At 42.7% G+C, this 27,653-nt stretch overlaps 2 protein-coding genes across 5 annotated transcripts in view; both read right to left on the minus strand.

Annotated features, from left to right (window-relative positions):
- The window catches only part of IL20RB (interleukin 20 receptor subunit beta), a 37,698-nt gene extending 36,722 nt beyond the window's left edge, over positions 1 to 976 (minus strand). Inside the window, exon 1 of the mRNA XM_072143456.1 lies at positions 873 to 976. The gene's annotated coding sequence lies outside the window, so the exon portion shown is untranslated. The remainder of the gene's footprint in view (positions 1 to 872) is intronic.
- A 6,542-nt stretch (positions 977 to 7,518) lies between these two features.
- Positions 7,519 to 27,653, minus strand: part of NCK1 (NCK adaptor protein 1) — a 67,250-nt gene continuing 47,115 nt past the window's right edge. For 3 of the 4 annotated variants that reach the window (XM_072143458.1, XM_072143457.1, XM_072143459.1), the window contains 2 exons: positions 11,549 to 12,258; positions 7,519 to 8,338 (listed from right to left, as the gene is read on the minus strand). In XM_072143458.1, the coding sequence (XP_071999559.1) occupies positions 8,144 to 8,338; positions 11,549 to 12,258 (905 nt within the window). In that variant the 3' untranslated portion in view covers positions 7,519 to 8,143. Of the gene's footprint in view, positions 8,339 to 11,548; positions 12,259 to 22,221; positions 22,366 to 27,653 lie in introns of those variants that run through there. The other variant, XM_072143460.1, reaches the window with a different exon arrangement.

Here is a 27,653-nt window from a genome sequence, read left to right on the forward strand (position 1 = left end):
TTTTTTATTGAATAACTTAAGAAATCAAAGTTTTTTTTTTTTTTACTACTTCCACCATGGGACATGAACAAGCAATCATCTGATTGCTTGTTCATGATAATACTCTGCAATACTAATGTATTGCAGGGTATTAGCAGTGTCAGTCTGTGCACATGCATAGGCTGACACTCTGCCTGTAAGATGACATCACTGACGCCATCTTTCAGGCACTGCCTGATCCTGACCCCAGTGATGCCCTAGTAACGATTGGCGCCGCCAAAAACGGCGTGGGGGGGAAATACCCCGCAAAGGCAAATCAAATGCCGCGGTCGCGCTGACCTCGGCATTTAACGGGTTAAACATCCGCGATCAGAGCCCACTCCGACCGTGGGTGTTACCCAGGGATGTCAGCGGTAGATTACCGCTGATATCCCGCAACCCTGATGCCGGGTCATCTCAGCGCCGTAGTCCTACTGCGCTGAGCGCTAATTGCAGGACCCAGCGCCGTAAAGTGACGGAGCGGAGTGTTTACGGGGTTAAAGCAAATTTTCTTTAAAAAACAAAACAAGGGCATAAGAAGTTAAAAGAAGATCCCCATAAAGGAGGTACACACCAGCATATAAGTGCACTTGGTTTATAATACACGATCCTGATGGTAGATTTCCTTTAAAATATATTGTGGGTGCTGACTATTGAGGCCGGTGTTTAGCAGCATCAGTCACATGAAAAAACATTCACCATATTATTGCTGTAGGACTCTGCAGGACCGGAGAAGCAGTGTCAGATACACATGGTGATAACATGAATAGGTTATTTATCAATAACCTTACAGCGAAGTTACTGACAAAAAATAGCACAGCTGACAGAGCCTCTGAAAACAATTCCAATGATACCTGTATCCTGCTGCTGGCTTCTTCCTCGCCCCAGATGTGTCAGGTATATACAAAATTAGATTGATTCAGCTCATTCTGATGTGGGGGAGCACTTCCAGGTTGTGAAATCCGCTCCACCCATTGAAGCCAGAAGAGTAGAGGAGAGCATGCTTGTAATTGGCTGATCTGAAGCATGTGATGAGTCACCTGCTTGTGACATCACCACAGGTCCTTTGCATCAAAGAAAGTACTTTCAAATATTGCAGGACAGCTTGTTTGTAATTGGCCGGCCTGAAGCGTGTGATGATTCACATGCTTGTGACATCACTACAGGCCCTAAACACCTGCAAATAGCTAATTATGGTAAATTAGAGAATTGCTTATTTCTGCTTAGTACAGAGTTAGAAAAACTGTGAGTTATAGTGTTGGTTTTATTTGTGCAGATACAGAGGTTGATTTTAAGTGGTGACCAAACTGATTCCAATACAGTGGAAACCAATATAACAGGGAGGTCTGCCATGTTTTTGGTAACGTCTCTCCAATAGCAATGGATACCATGTTAAAATCTGTGACCGCACCGGAAAGATCAGGTGCATGTATGGAGTGGAAGGGGGTTAGGGTGTGAGGAGATATATAGTGGGATCCTGAACTTACTCCCCTTTGTGGCCGATGGTCATTGATACCTGAATGTCCAGATCAATGACACTCCACTATGCGCTTTTTTGAGGGCGCGTTCACACATACAGGGAGCGGGGCTCGGGCCAATCGTATATGCATTTCCAGAGAAACGGGTTATCAATCGAATGCGTTTCCCGGGAAACGCATATGCGATCGGCCCGAGACCCGCCCCCAGTGCGCTAGCATCGCGTTATGAACGCAACACTAGTGGAACGTGTGAATGCGCCCATAGGATGCGACCACATGTTCAGTTTTTCAGGCTGCGGTCACATGTACCGCTAAGCGTTCGTTCATAACCCGACGCTAGTGCACAGGGGGCGGTCCTCAGCCCGAACACATGCGATTTATAAGCCGATCGAGTGCGTTTCTCTGGAAACACATGTGCGTTCAGGCTGAGGACCTCTCCCTGTGCGCTTAGCGTCGCGTTATGAACGGACGCCTAGCCAGTTTTTTTTTAAATCTGACCAGTGTCTCTTCGAGCCGCAGTAACTTTTAAACACTAACTTATCTTATGGATTTTAAGTTTGTTTATTCATGTAACACATTGTAGTTTATATTAGTAGTATAATTTTACTGATTGGTCAGGTGTTTGGGGGTAGAAATTCAACATTTTACAAAAAAATTGGAGAAAAATGTCTAACTCCCAAATGTTCTATTTTTTTGGGACAAAAAGCCATACCACAATTTTCTTTTGTAGAAAACAGCTGTGGGAAAATGAAAGCTGGGCTCTGATTGGTTGCCATGGGTTTCTAGAACAGTTCTGCTCTTCTGACACTTCTGGATAATGAACCCTAAACACGTGCTTCCTTAGCGCTTTAGTCTGGTTCAGTAGGCGACATCATCATGAGGAAGACTGCTGACTTGACTGATGTCCAGAAGGCGGTCACTGACACACTATTCAAAAAAGGGTAAGCCGCAAACGGTATCAAAGCAGATTAATGGAAAGATGAGTGGAAGGAAAAAGTGTGGTAGATAAAGGTGCACAAGCAGATGAAAAGTAAATTTTTAATTTTATTTGGAAATTAAGGTCCAAGAGTCTGGAGGAAGATTGGAGAGGCACAAAATCCAAGCTGCTTGAGGTCTAGTGTGAAGTTTCCACAATCACTGATGGTCTGGGGAGCCATGTCATCTGCTGGTGTAGGTCCTCTGTGTGTTATCAAGACCAAAGTTCGTGCAGCCGTCTACCAGCACTTCTGGCTTCCCTCTGCCAACAAGGTTTTTGGAGATGGACTTGCCTGACCTTGAAGGACATCTACCACCAAGATAAAAGACTGTATGCAAATGAGCCTGAGAGGCTCCAGGCTCTATTAACACCTATGGAGTCTCCAGCCCCTCAGCCCCATTTGCTTACAATCCTTCATCCTGGTGGTAGATGCCCTTTAACCTCATGGAGACTCTATGAGGAATTGTCAAGAAGATGATGCCATCACACACCCCGGGCTTCCATAACACCTCTGCAATGCCATCAGATTCCTCCATGCCGCTCCGCATTGATGCAGTCATTCATGCAAAAGGAGCCCCCAACCAAGTATTGAGTGGATTTACTCTACATAGTTTTCATTTGGCCAACAATTCGATGTTCACATTTTTTTTTATAGTTGCTCTTAATTGAATTACTGGAATAAAAAATTAACTTTTTGCCGATATTCAAATGTATTAAGAAGTACTTGTATATACATAGCCTTACATTATTGAAGGAATATTCATGGATTTTTTGTTTTATGCAACGTCCATGGAGTAAGTAGACTCAAATACAGCACCATATAGGACATGTAGCTTGGCTCAGTTCAAAATATATGTTTGTATCCGTTTTAACTACGCATACACAGCCATGATGTGCTCTCAGGCTACAAACAACAATGTGGTGCGGCATGAGCCATTGGCATGGGAGGTCCGCTTCCACACCGATGACAATAGCAACAACTGCAGGAACAGGACCTGCTCGGAGTTCTGCAGGTTGAGCGGTGGGGCTGTGGTGACTACAATAATACATGACACTATATATTCTGTGAAATAATGCGAGGAGCCTTTATGGTGAGGAGGTGGACTGCACCTGCAGTGTGCTGGAGAACGCCTGGGTTCTTCAGACATGGGAGCTGGGACCATGAACGGTGAAGTTAAATATAAAAATTTAGGATAGCGTTGGCACATTTTATCTACTGCAAGAAGTGAAGGTCTTCTAATACACAACATTTAATTACTGTGAATTAGTCGAAGGATAATCTGGCCATGTGGGCGGAGCCAGACTAGACTCCTCCCATTGTATTAAATTTCAACCTTCCCTAAATTTCATTGGAAGCGTCTTCTCCAACTACTTCCACCTTTATACAGGCAAGGTTCAGCTCTGGCCACCCAATGAAACGTCTAGTTCAGACCATACAATGACACGAATGCACAGGCAGTCCCTGACTTAAGGACACCCGACTTGCAGATAACCCCTAGGTACAAACGCATCTCTCTGACCTCTGGTGATGCTCTCTGGATGCTGGTACTTTTGTGAACTTTAGTCCCAGGCAGCAATGGTCATCTGTAAGTTGCAATGAAGATTTATTGTTCACCCTTATCAACCCAAATTTTGACCAAAAACTATTTGGCTGGTGTAGCACGAAATATACCTGTTTCAACTTACAGAACTTATTATATACATACCCCAGGAACTGCATGCAGGTGTTCCAAAACTGTCTCAGAAGACTTTTTTTGCCCATGTCATTGGGTGCAAGACACCATTTTGGTATCTACAGTAAATAACAAACACCATAAATTTGTCTGGAGTGTTGTGAGTAATGTGCCCCATAATACCGGTTCCCTGCCTCCCTCTGTGCTGATCACTGACATTCAATGGCTTCTACTTTACTAGTAACAATGAGCTTTTGGGTAACTAATAAGAATGTGAAAAATTTTTTTTACTGCATTGTCTATACAAATTATGGGAAGAGAGTCACATATACACACAGTATATAGTCACATGGATTAAATATCATAGTAGATATATAGTAGATATGATATGGTTTTTTTTTATCTTAACATTGACCTGTAGTATCTATATATTATATATCTATTAGAGTCTCTCATGGATGGAAAGACGTTCTGGAATAGAAGAAATCTTGACTGGATAAAATAAAACGTAGAAATGAAGTTACGCCTAACTTCATGACTTAAAGGATATCTACCACCAGGATGAAGGATTGTAAACCAAGCACACTGACATACTGGTGTGCACCCCCTCTGGTGGGATGTGCTTTTCTTTGAGCTTCTTATGCCCTTGTTTAAAAAAAAAAAAAAAAAAAGGCTGTAAAAATTATGCAAAATGAGGCTCATGGGCTCCATTAACATCTACAGTCATGGCCATAAGTTTTGAGAATGATACAAATGTTAATTTTTACAAAGTCTACTGCATCAGGTTTTATAATGGCAATTTGCATATACTCCAGAATGTTATAAAGAGTGATCAGCTCAATAGCAATTAATTGCAATTTCTGATTGTTTGGAACATCTGGAAAACAGCTTGTTCGGAGAAGACAAGGTGAGCGATACCACCTCATACCTGTAAAGCCTCCTGCAACCATTCATGTGTGGGGCGGCTTCTCAGCCAAGGGAATCGGCTCTCTCACAGTCTTGCCTAAAAACACATCCATGAATAAAGAATGGAAACCAGAATGTCCTCCAAGAGCAACTTCTCCCAACCCTCTAAGAGCAGTTTGGTGATTACCAATGCCCTTACCAGCATGATGGAGCACCTTGCCATAAAAGGTGAGAACTAAATGGCTCAGGGAACAAAACAGAGATTTTGGGTCCATGGCCTGGAAACTCCCCATATCTTAATCCCATTGAGAACTTGTGGCCAATCATCAAGAGACGGGTGGACAGACAAAAACTAACAAATTGTGACAAAATGCAAGAATGGACGGCTATCGGTCAGGATTTGCTCCAGAAGGTGATGAGAGCTGCCAGGGAGAATTGCAGAGGTCCTGAAGAAGAAGGGTACAACACTGCAAATACTGACTTGCTGCAGTAACTCATTCTGTCAATAAAAGCTTTTGTTACTCATAATATGATTGCACTTGTATTTCTGTATGTGATAATAACATCTGACAAACCAGAGGGCAACAGATCATATGAGAATATAATATTTGTGTCATTCTCAAAACTTATGGCCATGACTGTATGGAGCCCATCAGGCTCATTTGAATAATGTTTAAAGTCTTTTAAAAGCATAAGCTAAAAAAGGCTGCAGATCCTGAAAGAGGGTGCACACACCAGCATGTAAGCGTGCTCGGTTTACAATTCTTCATTCTGGTGGTAGATTTCCTTTAAAGCGGCTCAAATCACCCTACCGGTAAAACCAGCATTGATGATCAGCTCTCCAGGTCTATATTTCTAAATTTTTCAGTAATCCATGATATTAGAGAAAAATGTTATTTGTATCTTCATGTAAATTAAAGTTCTTGGTGCACTAGGGTGGAGCTTTGCATCTTTTTCTCCTCTATAGAAAGTCGCCTTATATTGTGCAGAGAGATGCGGCTGATGGGTAGAGAAAAAAAATGGCTGCACCAGCAGGCGATGCCACACCCCTAGTGAACATCCAATTTCTGCATAAAGATTATTGGCGGAATTTATCGCTAAATTCAGTAATTTTAGAGAAAAGGAAAGATATGCCTGGAAAGACTAGAAGGTGCCCTACACAACGCCATTCTTACTCGCCCACCGATTCGGGTGCGGAGAGATTCCCTTTAACATAAACAAAGTAACAAGTTAACACATACGGCACAATAATCTAGTTTGTTCAGTTGTTTCTTTAATAAAATAAATGGTTAAAAGTCCCTCCTAATAGTTCACATTCATAGCACTCCTCTGCCCAATAGAGGGAGTATAAGGCTACATCATGTAGGTGTATTTACCACGCAGGAGCACGTGATTACATAGGCTCCCGATAGGGGTGTGTGGGGGGGTTTAGAGCAACAAGGGGCTCGACACTTGTGCCACCTTTAAAACTTTGCCAGCATGCAGTCGCCAGTCCCTGTGTACCCCCCTTTAAGTGTACAGAAGTACAGGGTCTGGCTTGTACTTGTGTATTAGGACATTAAACAGAGTTATATTTCACATATAGCTTAAAGGGGTGTTGTGGACTGAAACTATGGATGACCTTCCGTAAGGACATGTTCTAAGTATCAGTTTGGTGGGGGTCTTATAGGCAGTACCCTCACGGATCACCGTTTTGTAGCAGCCGGTAATGATACAGTAACGATCCTCAATATCTGACAACCAGGACCCTTACAGAGCGTCTTATAAACTGAGAACAGAACAAGACGAGAGCTCCGTCCTCAGTGTAGTGGCAGGACACAATCACTGCAGCTTCGTTCCTATGCTGCTCTGCAGTAACCTGGTCTGAACACTACACAGGGAATGGCACCATCTCTTTTTTTGTTCAATTCTCTGTTTGAAACTGCTCCGTGGGGGTGTTGCACCCTATTCAATCAAATATTGAGGACCTAACCTAAGGATAGGTCATCCACACTGTAAGCCCCTTTAAAGGAAACCTACCATCAAAATCAAACATGAGACACCAGGGACACAAACATAGATCCAGGCGCTGCGACTGTAGTAATCATCTTATATTTGTAACCCACGGCCTCAACTTTTAAAATTAAGCAAATGAGCCTGAAGGGTGTGACCAGAGCTCCTTTGTGTTGCAGCTTCACAGGTTGTTACACTGTGCGAGCTTACACCAAGTAGAGGGGAAACAGTATAACAGCCTGTGAAGCTACAGCACAGATGGGCTCTGGTAACACCATAAGAACTCTTCTGACTCATTAGCATAATTTTTGAACATTCATTTAAGAAGGAAGGAGGCCATGGATAACCAATATAAGATTACCACAGTCACATTGCCCGGATCTATGAGCAAGTGCCCCTTGATGGTAGATTTCCTTTAAGAGTATAGGCTGCCCATAGCCATTTACATAGGTAACAAAGAAACATAAAAACAGAATACAAGAAACAAGTATAATATAGAAATTTCGCTATGATATCTAGCAAAGTAAATGATCATTGACAGCATTGTGAAATATACAATACCAAGAAGATATGAAGGTCTTGTACAGTATGTGGGTACATTTAATATATAAGTATGTAACTGACCTGGGAGGCACCCTATGCGTCTCACACAAATAAATATGAAATGTACGGATGAAGACGCGCCGCACGGCCGTGGTGCCAGGTCAGATACAACGCAAGTACGACATAAGACGAGAGCATATCCACAGTGAAAACAGCATTCGATCCATGCCGAGCGATGGCGGCGCCCCCAAAAAACCGAGGACCGGAGAGAACGAAAAGCAGCATGTAAGACGTGATATGTGGACTTCTATCAGGGACAAACCACAATCACATTGCTAGGAACCTCCGAGTGCAGAGAAGGTTATGGAATTCTACATCTCAGGTACATGACAATAGTAAGGCAGAATAGAAAAACATGGCAAGTAGAGACACAGAAAGAAAAAAAAATTACAGTATCATCCGATTCTTAATGCGCCGAATGTCAATCAGGTGGGGGTCCGGGAGACACCTTTGGTTCTCAGTTTCCGTCTTTCAGCGAGTCCGCTTTTCCAGCGCTCTCAGGACAAAGGCTTGATAAGATATAGTTTCTCGCCTTGCTCGCTGGTAAATATAGGAGCCTTTTTGTAATGTTCTACCAACTCCTCCATGGTGTTAAACCTGCGCTGCCCAATGCAGTATACATTGTCTTTCATCTGAACCTTGAAATGCTTGTTCTTGCCTTGGGCTTTCAGGGACACAGAGAAATCATTCGGCTATGAAAAAAAGAAGACAAAAAGAAAAAAAAAATGAGAAAACGTAAAATAAATAAATAGCTACATCTGTAAATGAAAGAGGAGCCGCAGCTCCTGAGACTAGCCACCACACAGAGAATGGAGCTATGTACAAGTATTTAGAACAGGGGTCCCCGAACTATGACCCGCGGACTGTTTTATCCGGCCCCCGCTTGGAGCGCCGAGCCCCCGGATCTGGATTTATTGTTTGGGGGGTCCCCGGGCTGGCGCTCCAATAGCGTCAATGACTAATCGGCAGTCGGGCAGGAGCCTACGTCCAACTGGACAAGAAGCTCCTGCCCGTCACTGTATAGTGCTCAATGCGTCCGGACACGGCACGATTATTGCAGGTGGAGCGATATGGCCGGAAGACAACCACGGCGCACATCGCTCTTTGATCCTGGATACAGCACTCCTTCCTGTCCGTCAGCAGCCAGAAGAAAGACGACACGGGAATCAGAGAGGAGTACTGGATTTTTTAAAACAGCAGTAAAAAGATTGTGGCGGCCCGGGGCCCAATATATGAAATAAGTAATTATGGGGGCATTATAGAAAAGAATTAATGGTGGAGGGGCAACATAGGAAATAATTAATTATGAGGGGCAGTCTAGTAATTAATGAGGGTGAGGCATATTCACTAATTAATGGATGGGTCTCAGTATATTTAACAATTAATTGACCCAATTAATTTATTGGGCCAATATATAAAATAGTTCACAAGTGGGGCAGTGTATTACGGATGCAGTCACATTAGGGAATGTTGATGTTTAGGGGACTTTTACTTTGTTTTTATTTTTTTTAAACTGTATTAAGTGTTTTAAAAACTTTTTTTTCTTTTTTGTTTCAGGTTGGCTTGAATAAGTGATCCTCAGATGAAAAAGAGCTAGAACAAGTGATCCAACACAATGCAATACAGATTACAGTGTTACAGTCGGGTCCTGACAACATCCCGCTGCCCTGGGGTACTTGCCAGACCCCGGGGCTGCCATCACTCAAGAAAGCGGTAGTGGTAATACGTCTTGTGTCGGCAAGTCACTGTTGATCGTGGCCTACTACTACGTCAATGGTCAGAAAGGGGATAAACATGTGTATGAATTGACAGATTGTTGTGAAGCAGGAGAGGTAGGTCTGGAAAGCTTCTACACTGCCCCACACAATGCTCAGAAATACTTCTGCTCTTTTTCTACCCACTTCTCAGTTTGGTTCTAAATATAGTGTTAAAAACTGCATGTGTGATTCTACTCATACAGCCTTGTAATGATCGTCACCAACACTCCTACCAGCAAAACCAGTAACCAGGTTGTCGGACGTCATCTGTTGTCAGGGCTTAATTTGGTCAATGCTGTACTATATACCATTACCTAGGAGGAAACATTACTATCAGATATCGAATCCACTGAAAATCATGTCATCTCCAGCTGTCAATGAGCAATTGCCCTGCCAGGATCTTATGATAATATTTCCAAATATAAGATCAAGGTCCTGACAGGATGATTGTTCATGGACAGATAGAGATCACATGACCCTACATCTGCGGCCATTTTATGGTCAGGAATGTATGGCTGATGAGGTAAAAGACAGGAGGATACACCCTACATATCAAGAAAGTGGAGAAAAACCATTAATAGATGTATATTACCCAATATCCTGCCCCCATTACAAAAACATCAGGTAATGCGGCCAACCCCTTTAAAAGTAGCACCCATTGTTTGCATGTATCCTCAGTAAACAGAGCACCTACATAGCTTACAGCTGGCCTGTAAATAAGGTCGTTTTTATCAGCTATAATGTCTGGTTAGTCACTTACAGTGGGGCAAAAAAGTATTTATAGTCAGCCACCAATTGTGCAAGTTCTCCCACTTCAAAATGCCTGTAGACATCATAGGAAGACCTCAAATATGAGAGACAAAATGTGAAAACAAATCCAGAAAATCACATTGCCCGATTTTTTAAAGCATTTGCAAATCATAGTGGAAAATAAATATCTGGTCAGCTACAAACAAGGAAGGTTTCTGGCTCTCACAGACCTGTAACTGCTGAAAGAGCCTCCTCTGGCTCCTTAAAAAAAAACACAACCTCAAACAGTCACACTCTAAATCTGCAGTAGGCAGCGCCTTGGTGGGAAGAAATCAAGTGTGGGAGAAATAATCTCTCTGATAATCTCTCTCAATCAGGAGCTCCACCAAGATCTCACTCCGTGGGGTCAAAATAACCATAAGAACAACAAGCAAAAATTACAGAACCCCACGGGTAGACCCAGTCAATGACCTGCAGAAAAGCTGGTACCAACGTAACAAAGTCTACCCTGCACTGCCAGACGTGTCCCCCTGCTTAACCCAGTACCTATCCGGCCCATCTGAGGTTTGCTAGAGATAATTTGGATGTTCCAGAAAAGTATTGGGAGAATGTCATGTGGTCAGATGAAACCAAAGTAGAACGGTTTGGTAGAAACACAACTTTTCGTGTTTGGAGAAGAGTGAACGCGGAGTTGCATATAAAAGAACTCCAGACCAACTGTGACGCCTGGAGGTGGGAACATCATGACAAGGGGCTGTTTCTCTGCAAAGGGACCAGAATGACTGATCCGTTTACATGAAAGAATGAATGGGGCCATGTAGCGTGAGATTTTGAGTGCAAACCTCCTTCCATCACAAGGATATTGAAGATAAAACATCTTGGGTGGGTCATTCAGCATGACAATGATCCCAAGCAATGATGGGGTGGCTTCGTAAGATTCACTTCAATGTCCTGGAGTGGCCTGACCAGTCTCCAGATCTCAACACCACGGAAAACCTTTGGAGAGAGTTGAAAAATCTGTTCTGCCCAGCGACTACCCCTAAACATCAGTGCTCTAGAGGAGATCTACATGGAGGAATGGGCCTACATACCAGCAACAGTGTGGGCCAACCTTGACCAAATACTTATTTTCCACCATCTTTTGCACAAATTCTTTAAAAATCTGAATGGTATTTTCTGGATTTGTTTTCACATTTTGTCTCTCATAGTTGAGGTCTACCTATGATGTCAATTGCAGGCCTATAATCTTTTTAAAGTGGGATAACTTGCACAATTGGGGAATAACAATACTTTTTCCCCTCACTTTATAACCTGCTTACACTAGGTCCATGTAACCAGGCTCCCCCCGCACAACTGAGGGAGTCTTACTTTCCATTTAAGACTCCATTCACTTACCGAAGACTCGCTGTCTCGGATTAGAAAGTCCCCCTCGTTCCCCCTCTCGTTGAGTGCCATTTCCGCTTGGTGCCGCGTCACTTTCCCATAATACCACTGGTTACCAGCAAAACGTCCCGTCGCAGATGGTCCAATGTAGTCACATCGTGGTGGTAAAGGCTCATAACCAGAACTGGTCTGAAAGTTCTGCATAATGGTGACGTAGTTTTTTGGCACCAGTCCTACAAGACCATTGCTCTTCCGGCATTTCCACCACTCTGGGTCATTCTCCGGCTTCTCGATAACATCCATCATTTCTCCCTTCTCAAAATTCAGCTCTTCCTCATTTGATGAGCTAAAAGGATACAGAGCCTGGACGACATGTAGTGAGCGACCATTATTGAGGTTGTTGACAACCGCTGCTAGTTTTTCAGACAATGTGCCCACTTGGTCGCCAGAAGGGCTATCACTCTCTTCAGTTACGTAGTTTGATGGAAACCACCCTACACGTCCATTGTAACTTCCTCGCCACCATCCATCGCTGCACTTCTCCATTACAATCACCTTAGTGCCTTTCACCAATGACAATTCATCATCCCTCTCTGCTGCGTATGTGAACTTTACGTAAGCTGGCAAGTTGAGGTCATATAAGCGTTCCGTGTCCGAGAAACTTTCATCCGCAGTGGAAGAGGAATCCGGCATGTTGGTTTTTCGCTTTACTTTCCCAATACCTACAAATCAAAGCACAGAAGAGTCAAAGATGTTCAATGGGTTAAAAAAAATAAATAACTGACTCAATTATAGTTTTACTTGCTGACTTTTCCATCAGTAACACATACTAGAAGGTTTCTAGCATATCACAAACAATCCTCCAGTATGTTAGGAAGGAACTCATTCTCCTTATGGAGATTGCCCTTGTGACCCATTATTCCACATCAGGTAACTAGGCTTCTTGAAAGTAAGACACTGATAGAGAGGGAGCTGCCTTATACAAGGTAGTAGTGGAGGCACACATTTCCCTTTATCATCATGGAAAACTGACAAAATATAATAACATTGAAAAAGACATTCACATCTTTTTGGAAAAGTTTTACTGGTTTGGCCTTCATCCAGCATTGGGTGACAACGTAGGGATGAAAGCCACAATGTCACATGACGTATGACGTATAAGGTAGCAATGGAGCCATAGATTTCATTTTGCACCATGTAAAAAACTTTTCTGCATATTCCTCATCCCCAAATTCAGTATGTGCCAGTGCATGTATATAAAATATACTCGTGTATTCCTGGAGAGGTCATACACAAAGTGCTCTCTCCTTGACAGTCTTTAGAAGATTCTACCTCCACATAATCGCGCTTGGTCTGTGGAAACGCACCCGTGTGCTTGTCAGATCCCATGGAGCAAGCAAAGTGCACCAGACGGGAGTCCTTACATCGAAATGATATAAGATGCAAGGAGTCCCTCGCCGTACACCAGAAGAGACATTAAAAATCGTCATCAAATCCTTGTCCAATTTAGAAGTGGGACCAGGGCTATGGTCCACTGCCCTCCTTCCTGGATGGAACTTTCTATGAACACTTAATCATTGTAATTAGTAGCATTAATAAATTTACTGTGAAAGTTCAATGCCAACCTGCATGTGCTATAATACAAAGCAAGACAATCTAAAGGTTAATACGCTGCACACAGGGATATTCAGCCCCATGGATGAGGCAGGTGATCCCTGTTCTTGACAATGACTCAGGTTTTGACTAATGTCACAGATTCACTTCATTGCATTCTGCCTACGCACATCCCCAATCTGCTGACAAGTCCACCTGCGTTTTGTAATATGCAGAGAGACATGCTCCATCATGACTTATAACTAAGCTACACAAATAAGAAAGAACAGATACAAGACAAAAAAAAATTATGTACCAAGACGCACATTCAGTGGTCAGTTTACATACATTATATAACAAGACAAACACATCTTTTTCTCACTATGTGACAGGAAATCAGAATAAACATTTCCAGTCTTAGGTCAATTAGGATTTCCAAAATTTATATTTACCAAATGCCAGAATAAATCAGAGAATTTTAAGGCGTTTTTATTACTTTCTGAAAAGATTACATGCATTTCATTAGTACAGGCAGTCCCCGGGTTACATACAAGATAGGGTCTGTAGGTTTGTTCTTAAGTTGAATTTGTATGTAAGTCGGAACTGTATACTTTATCATTGTAATCCCAGACAGAACTTTTTTGGTCTCTGTGACAATTGGATTTTAAAAATGTTGGGTTGTCATAAGAACCAGGATTAACAATAAAGCTTCATTACAGACACCTCTGATAACTGTTCTAGCTGATCATTGTAGCCTAGGACTAAAGTACAGCAAATTACCAACATCCAGAGGTCCGTTTGTAACTAGGGGTCGTATGTAAGTCGAGTGTTCTTAAGTAGGGGACCACCTGTATTTGGTACGGTTGCCCTTGTACTGTATGACTCGGGTCAAGCGTTTTGACCTTCCATAAGCTTTGGAGGGGTCCTCTGCATCATTCATCTCGGCGAGATGACACCTCTAACACCTCTGCGGAGTACAATGTAAACGCCGGACCACTCCTAAAGCTCGCTCCATGCGGCAGTCACCGCCCCTAAACCAGCCCACAGTCCGGCCCCCTCATGAATACATCGGACCACTTTGAGAGCAGTCTGGTGTTTATTGTACTCCGCAGCAGTGTTAGATATCAATAACCTCCGATATCATTTCAACACTGCTGCATTTGTTTAAGCCCTAGGAGCTGCTTAATTTAGTAAGCAGCAACTAGTGCCGAATTTATGGGTGACGGGTCCTCTTTAAGCCACCAAGTAATCAGTTTGGCAGCAGCTTCTGGTCATTATCTATTTGGAAGACCCATTTGCGCTCAGGCTTGGACTTCCTGGTTGAGGTCTTGAGATGTTGCTTCAGTTCTTTCCTCATGATGCATGTATTTTGTGAGGTGCTCCAGTCCCCTCCATAAGATTATGCTACCCCTGTGTTTCACAGTTTAGAGGATCTCAGGCTGGTCTCCAAAAAATGAAGGTCTTTATTCCTGTGGCATTGGCTATAATTAATCTTTCTTTACTATGTTTTGTTTGGAGTAATGGCTTCTTGCTGGCCTTTCAGCCCATGTGAATATAAGACTCTTATCACAGTGGATAATGACAGTCTCACCAGCTTCAGCATCTTCACAAGGTCTCTTGCCTTTGTTCTTGGGTTGATACGCAGTGTTCATATTTGGGGCACAGAACCATTCTCCTTGCTGAGCTGTATGATGGCTGGATATTACCATCTTGTTTGTACTTGCATATAATTGTTTATACAGGTGAACAAGGCAATTTCTGGTTTCTGGAAATTGCACCAAAGGATGAACCAGTCTTGTGCAAGTCAACAATTCTTTTCCTGATATCCTGGCCAATTTCTTTACAGTTTTCCAAGATGTCATACAAAGAAGGTGTACCTTCATATACATAATCAGTTGTGTCTCTAACTCAGCTGTTGCCAAAGAAAAAAAAAAAAAACCTGAATCAGAAGCTTCCAAAGACAGGACATCATCATATGGACTGTCCCAAATTGTTGACAGGCATAGTCATCTTTGTGTATGTGAACATTTCACTTTGTAGAAAGTAATAACAATGCCTTATAAATTATTTCTCTTTCTCATCCTGGCATTTGGCAAATCTAAATAAATTTGGTAATCTTAACTGACCTAAAACGGGAAAGGTTTTATTCGGATTTCATGTCATAGAGCAAGAAAAACCTGCAAATGTGTATTTTTATAAAGTGTATGTAATCTTCTGGTATTACCAATCTATAATCTACAGATAATGGAGCCCAGGTACAAAACAATAGCAAACACTTTCAACAAACGCTCTTCTCTACAGATTCCCAAAAATATTAAATAAATCTCTAGCCCTGAAGAAAAAAAAAAAGAAAAAAAAAAAAAATCGCTTCTACTGCCACCACGAGCCGTACAAGATTTCCTGCAGAGACCTGAACAATGACAACGAGGTCTTGTATGGGTTTCCTGGGAGGCATTCCTGCCACATTGCAGAATGTGAACAATAGGTTTAGGAAAAGGTGTGGGGCTTGGACAACTCCGTTTTTTTGGCAGGGAACCAGCTTTTTGCGATAATGACCCAGCAAAGTAAAAGCACTCTCCCTTTCAGCCCTCTTTTTGCACATGAAGACGCCGGTCACATAAATAAGGAAGAAATCGGGTAATATTCCCGATCCAGGCCCAAAACATCCAGATTTGATGTGTATAGTCCTCCCCTATAAGACTAGAAGCACAGAGACCACACAGACACTACGGACGAGAGAAACCCAAGAGGCCGCTCCCTGGATTCTCAATAGCGATCTCCATGTTAGTAATGGCAGACCAGAGATTTTGCCTTGGTCTATTCCGAAGCCGGATGCTTTTCAGCTGCTTAACATTTGGATCCATGACAAGCATTCCATCCTGAGACTTTAATGTCTTCTTCCTGTTGTGCACAGGGGCATCCGCCTCGCATCCTCTCAGAACAGACTTTCTACATGATGCAGCCGATCAAGATTTGCTATGGAGTGGATTTCCAGGTAGATAATGAAGAATGTAATGGCAACTTAATAAATTTTAATGTGTAATGTTAATAGCAGCAGGACTGAAAAATACAATTATTTTGTAGGATTGTTGCTGGACTTAGAGCAAAATGGTGTGAGAGGTCTTTACTGAACACAGCTCAGCCCTTCCTCCTTAGTAACTGCTGTAATATTCAAAGAGAAACCTGCTACCGCAGGGGAAGTAGGCATTGAGCAGTACACCGAATAGATCTCATAAACCAGTGCATTAAGTCCAGCTACAAATCAATTTTTGCACTTTGAAAAAAAGAAAGTTCCAGACAGTGCAGCAATCTGCTCTATATGATCCTGCTTCCTGCTGAAAGGATATTCCTGGTGACAGGTTCACTTTAAATAAAGCGCTCACTGCTAAGTCTAAATTTCACTCTGATAGATGTTTTTACTGTACCGAGCACAAGATGTTGAAATTCTTAGCAGGAATATTGTGCTATAATTTACCTTATTAATGGTGTAAATTGCCATAATCTATGCTTTTCTAACATCTTCTCGATAAATTCAAGTACTTCATCTAGGTTTTTCCTATTTATTTATTACCTGGCTCCCCCTGCCAGCAGAGTGTGGTGAATCCCGGGGGATGTTGTCGGAGAGCTGCAGCAGCCTGTGTGTGTGCCTGTGTCTCCTCTCCTCCACACCGAGTTGGCTCCCTTCACTCCTCCCCATAACCTCATTTGCCTGCTCAATGTACATGACAGGGAGGGGGATGGTGTGGAGGAGGGGAAGAAGGCATGAGGGAGACAGACACAGGCACACACAGGCTGCAGCTTCCCCCTTTGGACTCCCCACATGCTGCTGGCAGGGAACCGAGTAACCTGAAATAAAATTTTATATAGTAGTGTCAGTAATCAGAATACCAACAAAGACATTTTTTAAAATCAGCACAGCATAGGCTTTTGCAACCCGTCACCAGCTAAACATGACATTTCTGATGACAGGTTCGGTTTAACGGCACATCTGGGGTTCAGCAATAAGACAGGGTTCGGTCTAAGGAGGACACAGGGTGGCCTCTCTCTGCACATAATAAACATCTCAGTAATCCCATGTACAAATATTACCAAACTAAGCTGAGGTGCTGTATGCTAGGAAAGCAGATTACAAGGCGACCAATCATAAGTCAGAGACACCCCAGACCAAAACGGTTGCAGGTTGCTTCTGGCTGCGGAATTCAACCATCGGAATGCAACTGTTCCACCTAAGTTGCAAGAAAAAACGCAGCTAAAAGCCACGGAACAAACCAGACGCATACAAAAAAAAAATCAGCAGCGAGTCCTACCATAAGAAAGAAACCATATAGGAGGCCATTGAGGCATTGCCCAGAAGAGATTACCATGTCATATCTACATCTGAGTTTTACATTTGGAGGTTTTCCTAAATGAAGATTCCCATAATCAGATTGTGAATGTTCCATTTGTGCTGCAGGCTCAGCCGATGTGACCTCGGCCACCCCGCTTCAGGGATTAAAAGGCTACAAGTTTCTCATGTCCTCTTGACAGTACGTTGACACTGGGGTGAACAGACTGTACAAAAGCCTAAGAAACGACTTAGTGGAGGGGGTTAATATTCTGTAAGTGTGCGGGAGTATGTGGGCAAATATGGGAGACTGATCAGAAATGTTTCCGAATTAATATGTAAAATATAATATAAAATATATATGGCATAAAAATAACAAGTAAGTGCAATGGGGGCGGGACTTACCTGCCTACAGAAAGCTGGGAGGCTGTAGATAATCACGACTAAAGGCATGACGATTCCAAAGGGTTAGAATATCCCTACTTTTTTTAGCGAAAAAGCGCAACATTTTTCAATAATAATTCTTTATACCCAAAAATTTTACCAGCCAGAATTTTAGCAGAACATAAACCAGGATAGATTTATTACCAAAAAAAAAAAAAAAAAGCATTAGCAAAAGGAAATGTAGGATTTGGTTATTCTGGACAGACCTGAAGTAAAATGATCCGTGCAATAAAAACATGAATCGTGAATCACTCTTCTGCTTGAGGATTAGGTGATATTTCAGGTGTTCAGATTTAGTCAAGTCAGAGGTGGAAATCTTTAAGATACACACACTACCGAAGCAGAAGCAGCAGAATAACCCTAGCTTCATATTTTACAAAGTTTGAAGGTTCTTACTAAAACTGACCCCCCCACCCAAAAAAAAAAAAAAAAAAAATCACATTAAAAGGAATGTCATCATTGAACATTCTGTCATAGCCGCGGGCAGCACTTCATAAAGCAGGAGGAGCTGCGTAGATTATAACTTAGGGCCCACCACCTGACAGTATGCTATAGAGCAGGAGGAGTGGAGCATATTATACATAGTGTCCTATATTCAGGCAGAATCTTATAGAGCAGGAGGAGCTGAAAAGATTGTTGTTCATAGTGTCCCATCTGCAGGCGGCAGGTTATAGAGCAGGAGGAGCTGCATAGATTATACATAGTGTCCTATCTCCAGGCGACAGGTTATAGAGCAGGAGGAGCTGAGTGGATTGTACATAGTGTCCTATCTGCAGGCAGCATGTTATAGAGCAGGAGGAGCTGCATAGATTATACATAGTGTCCTATCTGCAGGCAGCATGTTATAGAGCAGGAGGGGCTTCGTAGATCATACATAGGGTCCCATTATGCACCCAGACATGATGCAGTCTTTTATACACTTTCCACCATCTTATATGCTCTATAATACATTTGAATTGTAAAAGTAAACCCAAAATTTGCATGTTCGTGGTCTCTGCTGGAATGATTTGCTTTCAACACACTATCCAAATCCTGAACCTTTGCATCTCTTCATGCACCCTAAGAAAAATGGTAATGTTCCTCGCAGTCCAACACATATCAATCCGTAGGGATTTCTGTGGTGGAAGTGACTGCAAGGTACAAGAGATGTCGGTGGGGAAAGAGTTTGTGTATTTTACACCTTATGTCCAATCACCGTCAGCTTGGAGTGTGGGGACCAGAGAGCCCAGGAAGTGTACAGCTTACATACTTCCTGACTGAGCTGTAATGGATATAGGCAAACCTTATCCCTATGCACATAACACTATGTTACTACTTCTCCCCATGTCCCCCACAGAATATCACGGCGTGAAACCAGTTTCCGTCCAGATGAGGGAGGAGCTGGTCCCGTCTTTTGAAGGTTTCTTCTTAAACCAGTTGAGACAAGGTTACTAAGCACCTACACATCCAACCTTCTGACACATTACTATAGTCATACCCCATGTCATAACAAAAAGGGCAATTGAACTACCCAGAGGAAACAAGACAAAAAAAAAAAAAAAAAAAAAAAAAAAATATATATAATAATAATAATAATAATAATAATAATAATAATAAATAGTTGGAACACTCTGGAGGAGACCTACCAAAGAGAGACTCCATACAGATCTACCAGACTCCATACAGATCTCCACCACATGTCTGTCATTGGATCAAGTTTCCAAGTTGTATTTCCTGTATAACTTCAGGAATCCTTTTTATACTGAATGGCTGCCAGGGTTTGGCTCATTACTATGACTATTCTGTGACTCCATACTGATGCGTCCAGCATGGGGGAGGAAATCTATGTCACGATGTAGTCCTATCTTCAATAGCGGACCATTCATTGTCCCAGCTGAGCGATGCCACATTGTAACTCCTTTCCTGTCGCCAACAGATGTTTCCTGTTCCCAAGATAACCTCTCATCTGTTATGTGTCACTTATTTACTACTGGTTATATTTCGGACCACCACCGCCTGAGTGCCAAAATCATTGGGTCCAAATGAAAGCAAAATCATATGCAAGTAGAGGGTAATAGTTCCATGTTTTCCAGGGATTCACCATGTATTCCCATCAGGATCATGTGACAATGATCCGGCACTTTTGGGCGGGGGTACATCTCTAATGGTTGGGATGTAAACCTGGCTGACCCATTACAAGTAAGAGTCGTCTGTCATATGATTGATCAGAGACCTCAGAAAAATTGCATAAATGTGAACAGAGCCTTAGCCTTTGCATTGTCTACACTGGAGACAACTGTATCAACATCTCAGCTGAGATCAGGTCTCCATATACTGTATACTACTCTCGTTCAGTGACAGCAAACAAAGATCTTGACAGTGCTGTAATAGATCAGTGCCCAATTCGGTTGCCAGATCCAGTAGGATTAGTATCCTCATCACTACCTCATTCCATCTCTTTTCAGGGAATGACACAAAACAAAACCCCTATTAACTCCAGATATTAATTCCAGTCTACTTCCCCGGCTCATCCCAGAAGCCGGCAGTTTCCATTGTTTTCAGAATTCCCCGTTTTGTGACATCACGGCGACTATAAAAAAAAAATTCTCGGAAGCTGTGGAGAAGGCGGTAGGATTTCATGATGTTGTAAACTTTTATTAACCGCCTTGAAATGTGAAAGAATAGTAATCTGGTAAAGCTTCCTCCTGGTGGCTTTGTGTTACTGTGACCTGTGAGAAGCACAAAGCCCTTAATCCCGAAAGAGCCAAATGCAAAACTTGCTTAACCCCTTCCCGGTGCCTCTTAATCCTGCCAGGAGGTCTGACTTCACATCCATTTCCTGTGAACATCTAGTTGCCAAAATCTTCTGGAGCCTTGTGACCCAGCATTGTTCATGGTGTCTGCAGTCTGTACCTCCGATAGGACGGATTATCGCTCCGCGCTGCTGAAAACATCACCTTTGCCACTGTAAAACACCCTGGCAAACATCCCAAGACAATGGGGAACATTGTACCTTATCCCCAAGTACAAAGCAGACACGCACAGCAGAGGAGGGTTTGTCACTTGGCACAAGGACATATAATGTGTTACATCAGAACTGGACATAAAACTTGTTATTTTTGCCTTATTTATGGCTACCAGCTTTACAAAAATACTGACCCTAAATAAGGGAACCTTAAATCTAAGACCAGGGGTCACACTGGGTGCACTTGCTGCGAGTTCGCCCCTACTAAATCACTGGTGGCTAAGCTGCAGCTATATATAGCGACAGCATATGGGGAGATTCATAACAATTCTATCCGTATACCCTTATAATGGTTCAGAGTAACAATAATCATCTTGTACCGATCCGGTGGCCACCCCAGCCCTAACGTGTCCTAAAAAATGTGTAACTTTTTCATTCCTATGGATATTAATTAGAACAAGTGATAAACCTATTGAAATGCTATAGACAACCACTCCAATTTTCCTATACCCCCGTTTTAATACATTTAATACGTTTTGAGACAACCTATGGCCAAGAATTTAACAATACTGTGAGACCTATGGATACACTGCAATAGACCTTAAAAAGGGTTGAAAACAAGTTATCTTTCTTCCGAAAACAGCGCCACATCTAACAATGGTATGAGCCGGTATTGCATCTTAGCTGTAAAGAGAGAAATGGAGCTCAGTTTTAATACAGGCAAAAACCATGGACAGATGTGGTGCGTTTTTCGGAAGAGAGCTGCCATGACCACTCCTTTTATGCCATACTTGCATATAAGGGTGAGCACTCACTAGCGCCATCCATAGGTAAACACATGCTAAGGTCTGCCTAGTTCTTGCTATCATGGATTAGGAGTCTAAAATATCTAATTATTAAAAAAAAATATTCATAATGGAAAAGTCAGCAGCACATTTTCCATCTTGAAGCGACTTCATCTTTCCCAAACAACAAGTATTCAGCCAAGAAGGGGGGAATTAATCAAGTTTGAGATCCCTCTAGTGTCACATCAGCTACTGAGAAACACAGAGTTATGTATAACAAAACCGGCTCTGCTACATGCCAACGTTAGGGAATTACTGTAGATCAACCGGCAGAAATAGCAAATACTGTACATTATGCAAAGTTACACTAAAAACCCTGAAGAGTTTCCGCATCCAAAGCTTTAACTCTTTACGGACAGATTCCCAGGATATCACATCCCTGAATCAGCTTCATAGAAAGTAAAAGGTGTAGTGTGAGCAGGGGCTCTGCACCTGCACCGAAGCCTGTCGCCCCACGGGTGACGCCTAACCAATACAAAGGTTATAAGGGGGAACTAACAACATGAAGGGAGAGTCCATAAACCTCATAACTTACTGAACCAGTGCTTGAAGAAGTTTGGGATATCCATCCTGTCCACAGGGTTCGTCTCTCTCCTCTGGAGCTTAGCCTAAAACTTCCTGGCCCTCGGGTGGGGGAGAGAATAGTAGTCACGTGACCTGGCCCTTCCTACGGAAACACAGACAACTCTCCGGCCTATCCTACCTCAGTGTTAACCCTATGGATCCCCTTACAGAGAGGACGTCACTGCCTGATAAACGCCTCCTTTGCTGGGCCTGGAATTAGGTCACGTAAAAAACGCTGTAACAAGTTTTTTTCCCTGATAATAAGGATAGGCGTAGTGAACAAGCGCTGGCACGGGAATATTAGCTCAGGCAATGATGGGACTTGTAGTCGCAGTTATCTCTATGTGGGTAATAAGGAAGACCATCTAAAAATACGTACAAGTTATTCTATATAATGTGTGAAAGCATCATTTGGGGAGCAGGTCTGGCAGACAAGAGGTTAAAATGTAAAATCTATTGAATGGCGCAGCTATTATATAAGGCTTAGGCGGGGGGGGGGGGGTACTAGGAGACAGTGACAGGTCACAGGATGCTGACCTCTAGGAGGCTGCGCACCTACAGGCTGGGGGGGGGGGGGGTGCGACTTGTGGATACTTGCTGTGTGTGTACATGGCCCGGGGGTAGCAGCACATCAGTCACAGTCAGGTCCGGCTTCCATATTGCCTATGATCCTGTAGTAATGCTAATTCACATGACTCATGTAAACCAACACAACTAAGTGCACAGCTGGCATGTGCCCGACACTGGAGTATCGGGTAACACAATCTGCAGGCGTATGGGGCTAGTCACTGACTAATAATGCACAGGGCCAGACTCTCCCCCCCCCCCCCCCCTTACTTACTTATCCTCCTCTTATGTGTGACCTTCAAGTTTTAGGATGGAACCATTATGCAACTTTGACATTAAAGGAAATCTACCATCAAAATCCAGCATGATCAACGGGGTCAGCTCCAGGTTTCAGTAGGCCCCTGGGCAACAGAGCCTCTACAGGCCCCTTTGAAGTGAACTCACGTGGCAACATTAAAAATTCATAAACAAAAAAAAACACACAGTCTCCCGTTCCCTAATTTATCATCCCAAACAGTCCCCTCATGGTTATTTTATACAAAGCCCCCCTCACCCCCAATGAATTTATTAGATTAAAGTCCCCCCACACCCCTATGGATACCTTATGTACATCCTTATGTGGGCCCCCCAGGCAGCTTTGGGCCCCGAAACTTGCCCAGGTATAAACCAGAGGCACGGACTCATAAATCCTGCCACAGTGACAGTGGTAATGATCTTATATTAATTATCCATAGCCTAATTCCTTCTATAAAACAACTATTAAAATTATGCTAATGAGCTAGAAGGGCTCTGGGAACATTAGCAGAGCCTTCCATGTTGCTGCTTCACAGTGTGTTACAATGAGCAGAGCAGTTCTCCCATCCTCCTGCACTTCCTGCATCTACTAGATTACACAGGCAAAAGAGAGAGCAGGGGGTTGGATGAGACACATTTTGCTCATTGTAACAGCCTGTGAATCTACAGCACTGAGGCTCTAATATATGAGAAGATTACCCCAGTCATGGTGCCTTGATCTATGAGTAAGTGTCCCTGGTTTATCATGATGGAGTTTGATGGTAGATTTTCTGAAATTGCATGGAGTCATAGTGCGACCACAAGGATGTATCATCATTCACTTTACATTAGTGCATCAGGAGATACAAGAGAAAAGGTTCTATGTTCCAATTCACACCAGTTGCACAAACTGCTGTAGAACTAATGACATGAAACACGTATCCTCACTAACACGTGTGACCTATAGCAATGTATGAAGTCGTGTCAAACCCCCAATCCTCACCATCTATAATCAAAAAATTAACATAAGCAAGATGGAGTGACACATGATAATTATACTTAACTTTTACTGATATATCTAGGGAAAAAAAGCAATAATATCACAACACTATTACAAATGCATCTACTGATGCAAGATATGATGGATATGTTACACACTTTAGCTATATAGTGCTGGGAGAATAGAAATTGGAAATGTCTCGTGCAGTTCAATGTAGGTCCCGGTGCAGGAGCACAGGGATTATCTCGACCTGAGCAGTCCCTATAGTTAGTCTCCCTGGCACCCCACACTAAGTTGCTCCTGACCTAACAAGGACGGTCCCACAGATAAACTTTCCCTAAACTCACAGCTAGCTCTGTTACAAGATCCTCGTTTGCTCCTGCACAAAGTGTCCCAACGCGTTTCCTCCTCAGTTTTATAGGATTCATCAGGGGAACATTTGAATCAGCAATATCTGCCAGGGTGAAGTGAAAAGTACAGCAGTGGCTATACTGTAGTTTCGAGCCCGGCTCTATCCGCGTACGGGCTGGGGTGCCTCGGCGTCTACCCCTGAGGAAGTCTCCAATAGGAGATGAAACGCGTGGGGAGCCCTCCACCTCATTTCTGAATTACCTCCATAATGCACTGCCCATAATGCTGACATATGGACTTATGACCGACTACATACACCTGTAATGTATGGTTTTTGAATGCACAATTACTTTGGCTCGGTATTTCAGCCTTAGGCTACATTCACACTGCCGTTGCCCGCCCCGTACCGTACCGGGCAACGGCAGTGCACGGGGAGAGGAGGAGGAGGAAAATGTGAGCGCAGCTCACCCCCGCCCCTCTCCATAGGGATGTATGGCACCCCGTAGGGCGCCGTGTGCCCATTGCCGTCTATGGGGGACGTATATCGGCCGTATATACGTCGGCCGTATATACGTCCCCCATACGGCAGTGTGAATGTAGCCTTACTGTTTTTCTATCTGTGCATTGATTTACATTGCTACTGTGGGCCTTGTATAAAGACATTTACTCTTTGATACATTTTTCATACACTATAGGTATTTAGATAAAATTTACCATTTAATGGAGGAGGTGTTTAGTCGGCCAACCTTGCATGGTTGTCCTGACTAATTGTATATATTTTGTGTACTCTGTACACTTTTAATTGGTTTTATTATGTTTACCATCCTTTGTCGGGTGATATTTTTGTATTTGTTTGGCTATAATAAAGAATTACTGTATCTTGCTCATTGAATTGTCATGTGACACTTCTTTTTCCATTGTGTATTTGAGTCCAATATTGTGTGTCGGCTATTTTTTTTATCCTTGTGGGTTGTGCTAGGTCCATCCTATCAATTGTCTGGTGTTCTCTTCAGTCACTACATCTCTTCAATCTACCATCAAAATCAGGCATTTTGGGACACTTACACATAGATCCAGGCACTGCGATGTGGCAATCTTCCTTTATTTGTCATCCATGGCCGCCTCCTTTCTAAAATCAACTTCAACATTATGTTAATGAGCCCGAATGGCTACTGGGGCATTACTAGTGCCCCTCTGTTCTGGAACTTCCCCAGCTGCAATAAGATTACATCACGCAGAGAGAAGGAGAGAATCTGCAGCACAGAGGGGCTCTGGGAACCACCACAGTAGCCCTTCCAAGTTACCATGGAGAGATCACTTTTTTGAGAATAGTCAGGTAGGTAACCCCTGAGTGTTCAGTCCTTCTATGGGACTTTTCCTGCAGTTTGAGGCATCATGAGTAAAATATGTCAAATGATGACCTTTTACAGTAATCTATGTTGTTGACTTCCTTGTTCGCTTCCTCATGACATATTCTGTTTTGATGATAACAACACATGTTCATCCACCGTAACACAAGAGTCTGATCCAAGAGGAGGACGACATGCCCTTATACGAGAAGGTTGTGTATGGCCTACAGCTGTAAGGGGGCCTCATGTCACATACATCTCATCAAATACAAAATCCTTCTCAAAAAGATAATTTACGGCAATTCCGGCACAATCCAGCACAAGGATGAGATTTGCTTATATCATATTTACTACATTACTTTTAGAGAGATGTCCGAACTCAACAAATTCTAATTGGACAGTCCAATAATTTTTTTCCAAAAGTTTGTTACAAATACAATAGAATATAAATCAACCCGATTTCAAAAGCATTAAAAGCGCTTCTCCATTTCTACATAGGCCTAGTCAATCCTAGTCCTGGTAACCAACAGTCACCCGGATCACCAATATCCTGTACGTCCAGGAACAACGGAACAAGTACACACTGTAATTTGCAATAACAGAGGGGGCAGCGAACCTCAATACACTGGATTTCCACAAACAGAAGATGGCAGATTATGCAGAGTATTTCACACAAACTTCTTTAAATGCTGGGAAATACAGAGGGCGAAGGGGGGGGGAGTAGATGACAACACCAAGCGATTGTTATGTCTGGTATATTTACACTGATCTTTTTAGGCACTTAATAGAAGTAAACGACAGATAAGAAATTGTTCAGAATTAGGATTTGGCGATGAACATTCCTAGAAACAGGACTCTATATGCATCCAATGTGAACAGAGGCCGATTAAGACCACCATGGGCCCTGGGCTGTATGAATATTTTAGCTCCTACAAGTCTGGAATAACTTCCTACACTTGGTACTAGAATCAGCTTCTTGGGGAATGGAGGACGTGTCTCTTTTTTCTGCTTTCAGTCTGCAGTTTCAGGACTTTCAAAGGTCCTGAAATGGCTCTTGTGTACATGTGTATTGAGAGCAGAATGAAAGTCCCTCTTAGTAAATAATTTAGTTCTATTATAATCCACAAATGAACATAACTCAATGTAACCATAATATGGTTGGGTTCACACCATATTTTATGTATATGCCAAGTGTATACAATCGGGAAAGCATCTGACGTATACGCTTCACCAGCTGCAGTCGATGTACACTCCAGCGCCCGCATTCAGGGGGGAGTCCGCTGGCTATGTCTCCCACTTTACCGGCATACAGAGGGATGTGCCATACATTGTGAAGACGCCTTCTGACGTGTCCTTACAATGCATGGCAAATAACAAGGTGTGAACCCAGCCTGAGAAAACTTCCACTGCGTATAATGTGTCCTAATACTAATAAGCACATAGCTAATACTATTCTGCACTTTATGGCATCACCTACTACACTTTGGATATTTTCAGGATCCTTCCTTGCTGGGCGTCATCTTATAAGATGGATAGATGGGCATCAATAAAACTTCTGTATTGGTGCACATTTGGAGTTGGCTGAGCGTATGGCAACCTTTATGACAATTTTTTTCTAGATAGATAGACATTAATAGATTAAGAAAAAAGCAAGCAGTTTTACTGTGACACTTTCCCACCAATTGTTGCTTTTCCTTGAGGTTTTAACCAGTTTAAAAGCATTTTACTGCAATGTATGACTGCAGGCTACGGAAACAGACAATTCTGCATTTGGATAGAATTAAAGGGGTCGTACCACAGTCAATAGCTATCTCCATCGACAGGTTAATGGATAACAATTTGATCAGTGAGGGTCCGACTGCT

Source organism: Engystomops pustulosus, chromosome 3 (assembly GCF_040894005.1).
Source record: "Engystomops pustulosus chromosome 3, aEngPut4.maternal, whole genome shotgun sequence".
Classification (NCBI taxonomy): Eukaryota; Metazoa; Chordata; class Amphibia; order Anura; family Leptodactylidae; genus Engystomops; species Engystomops pustulosus.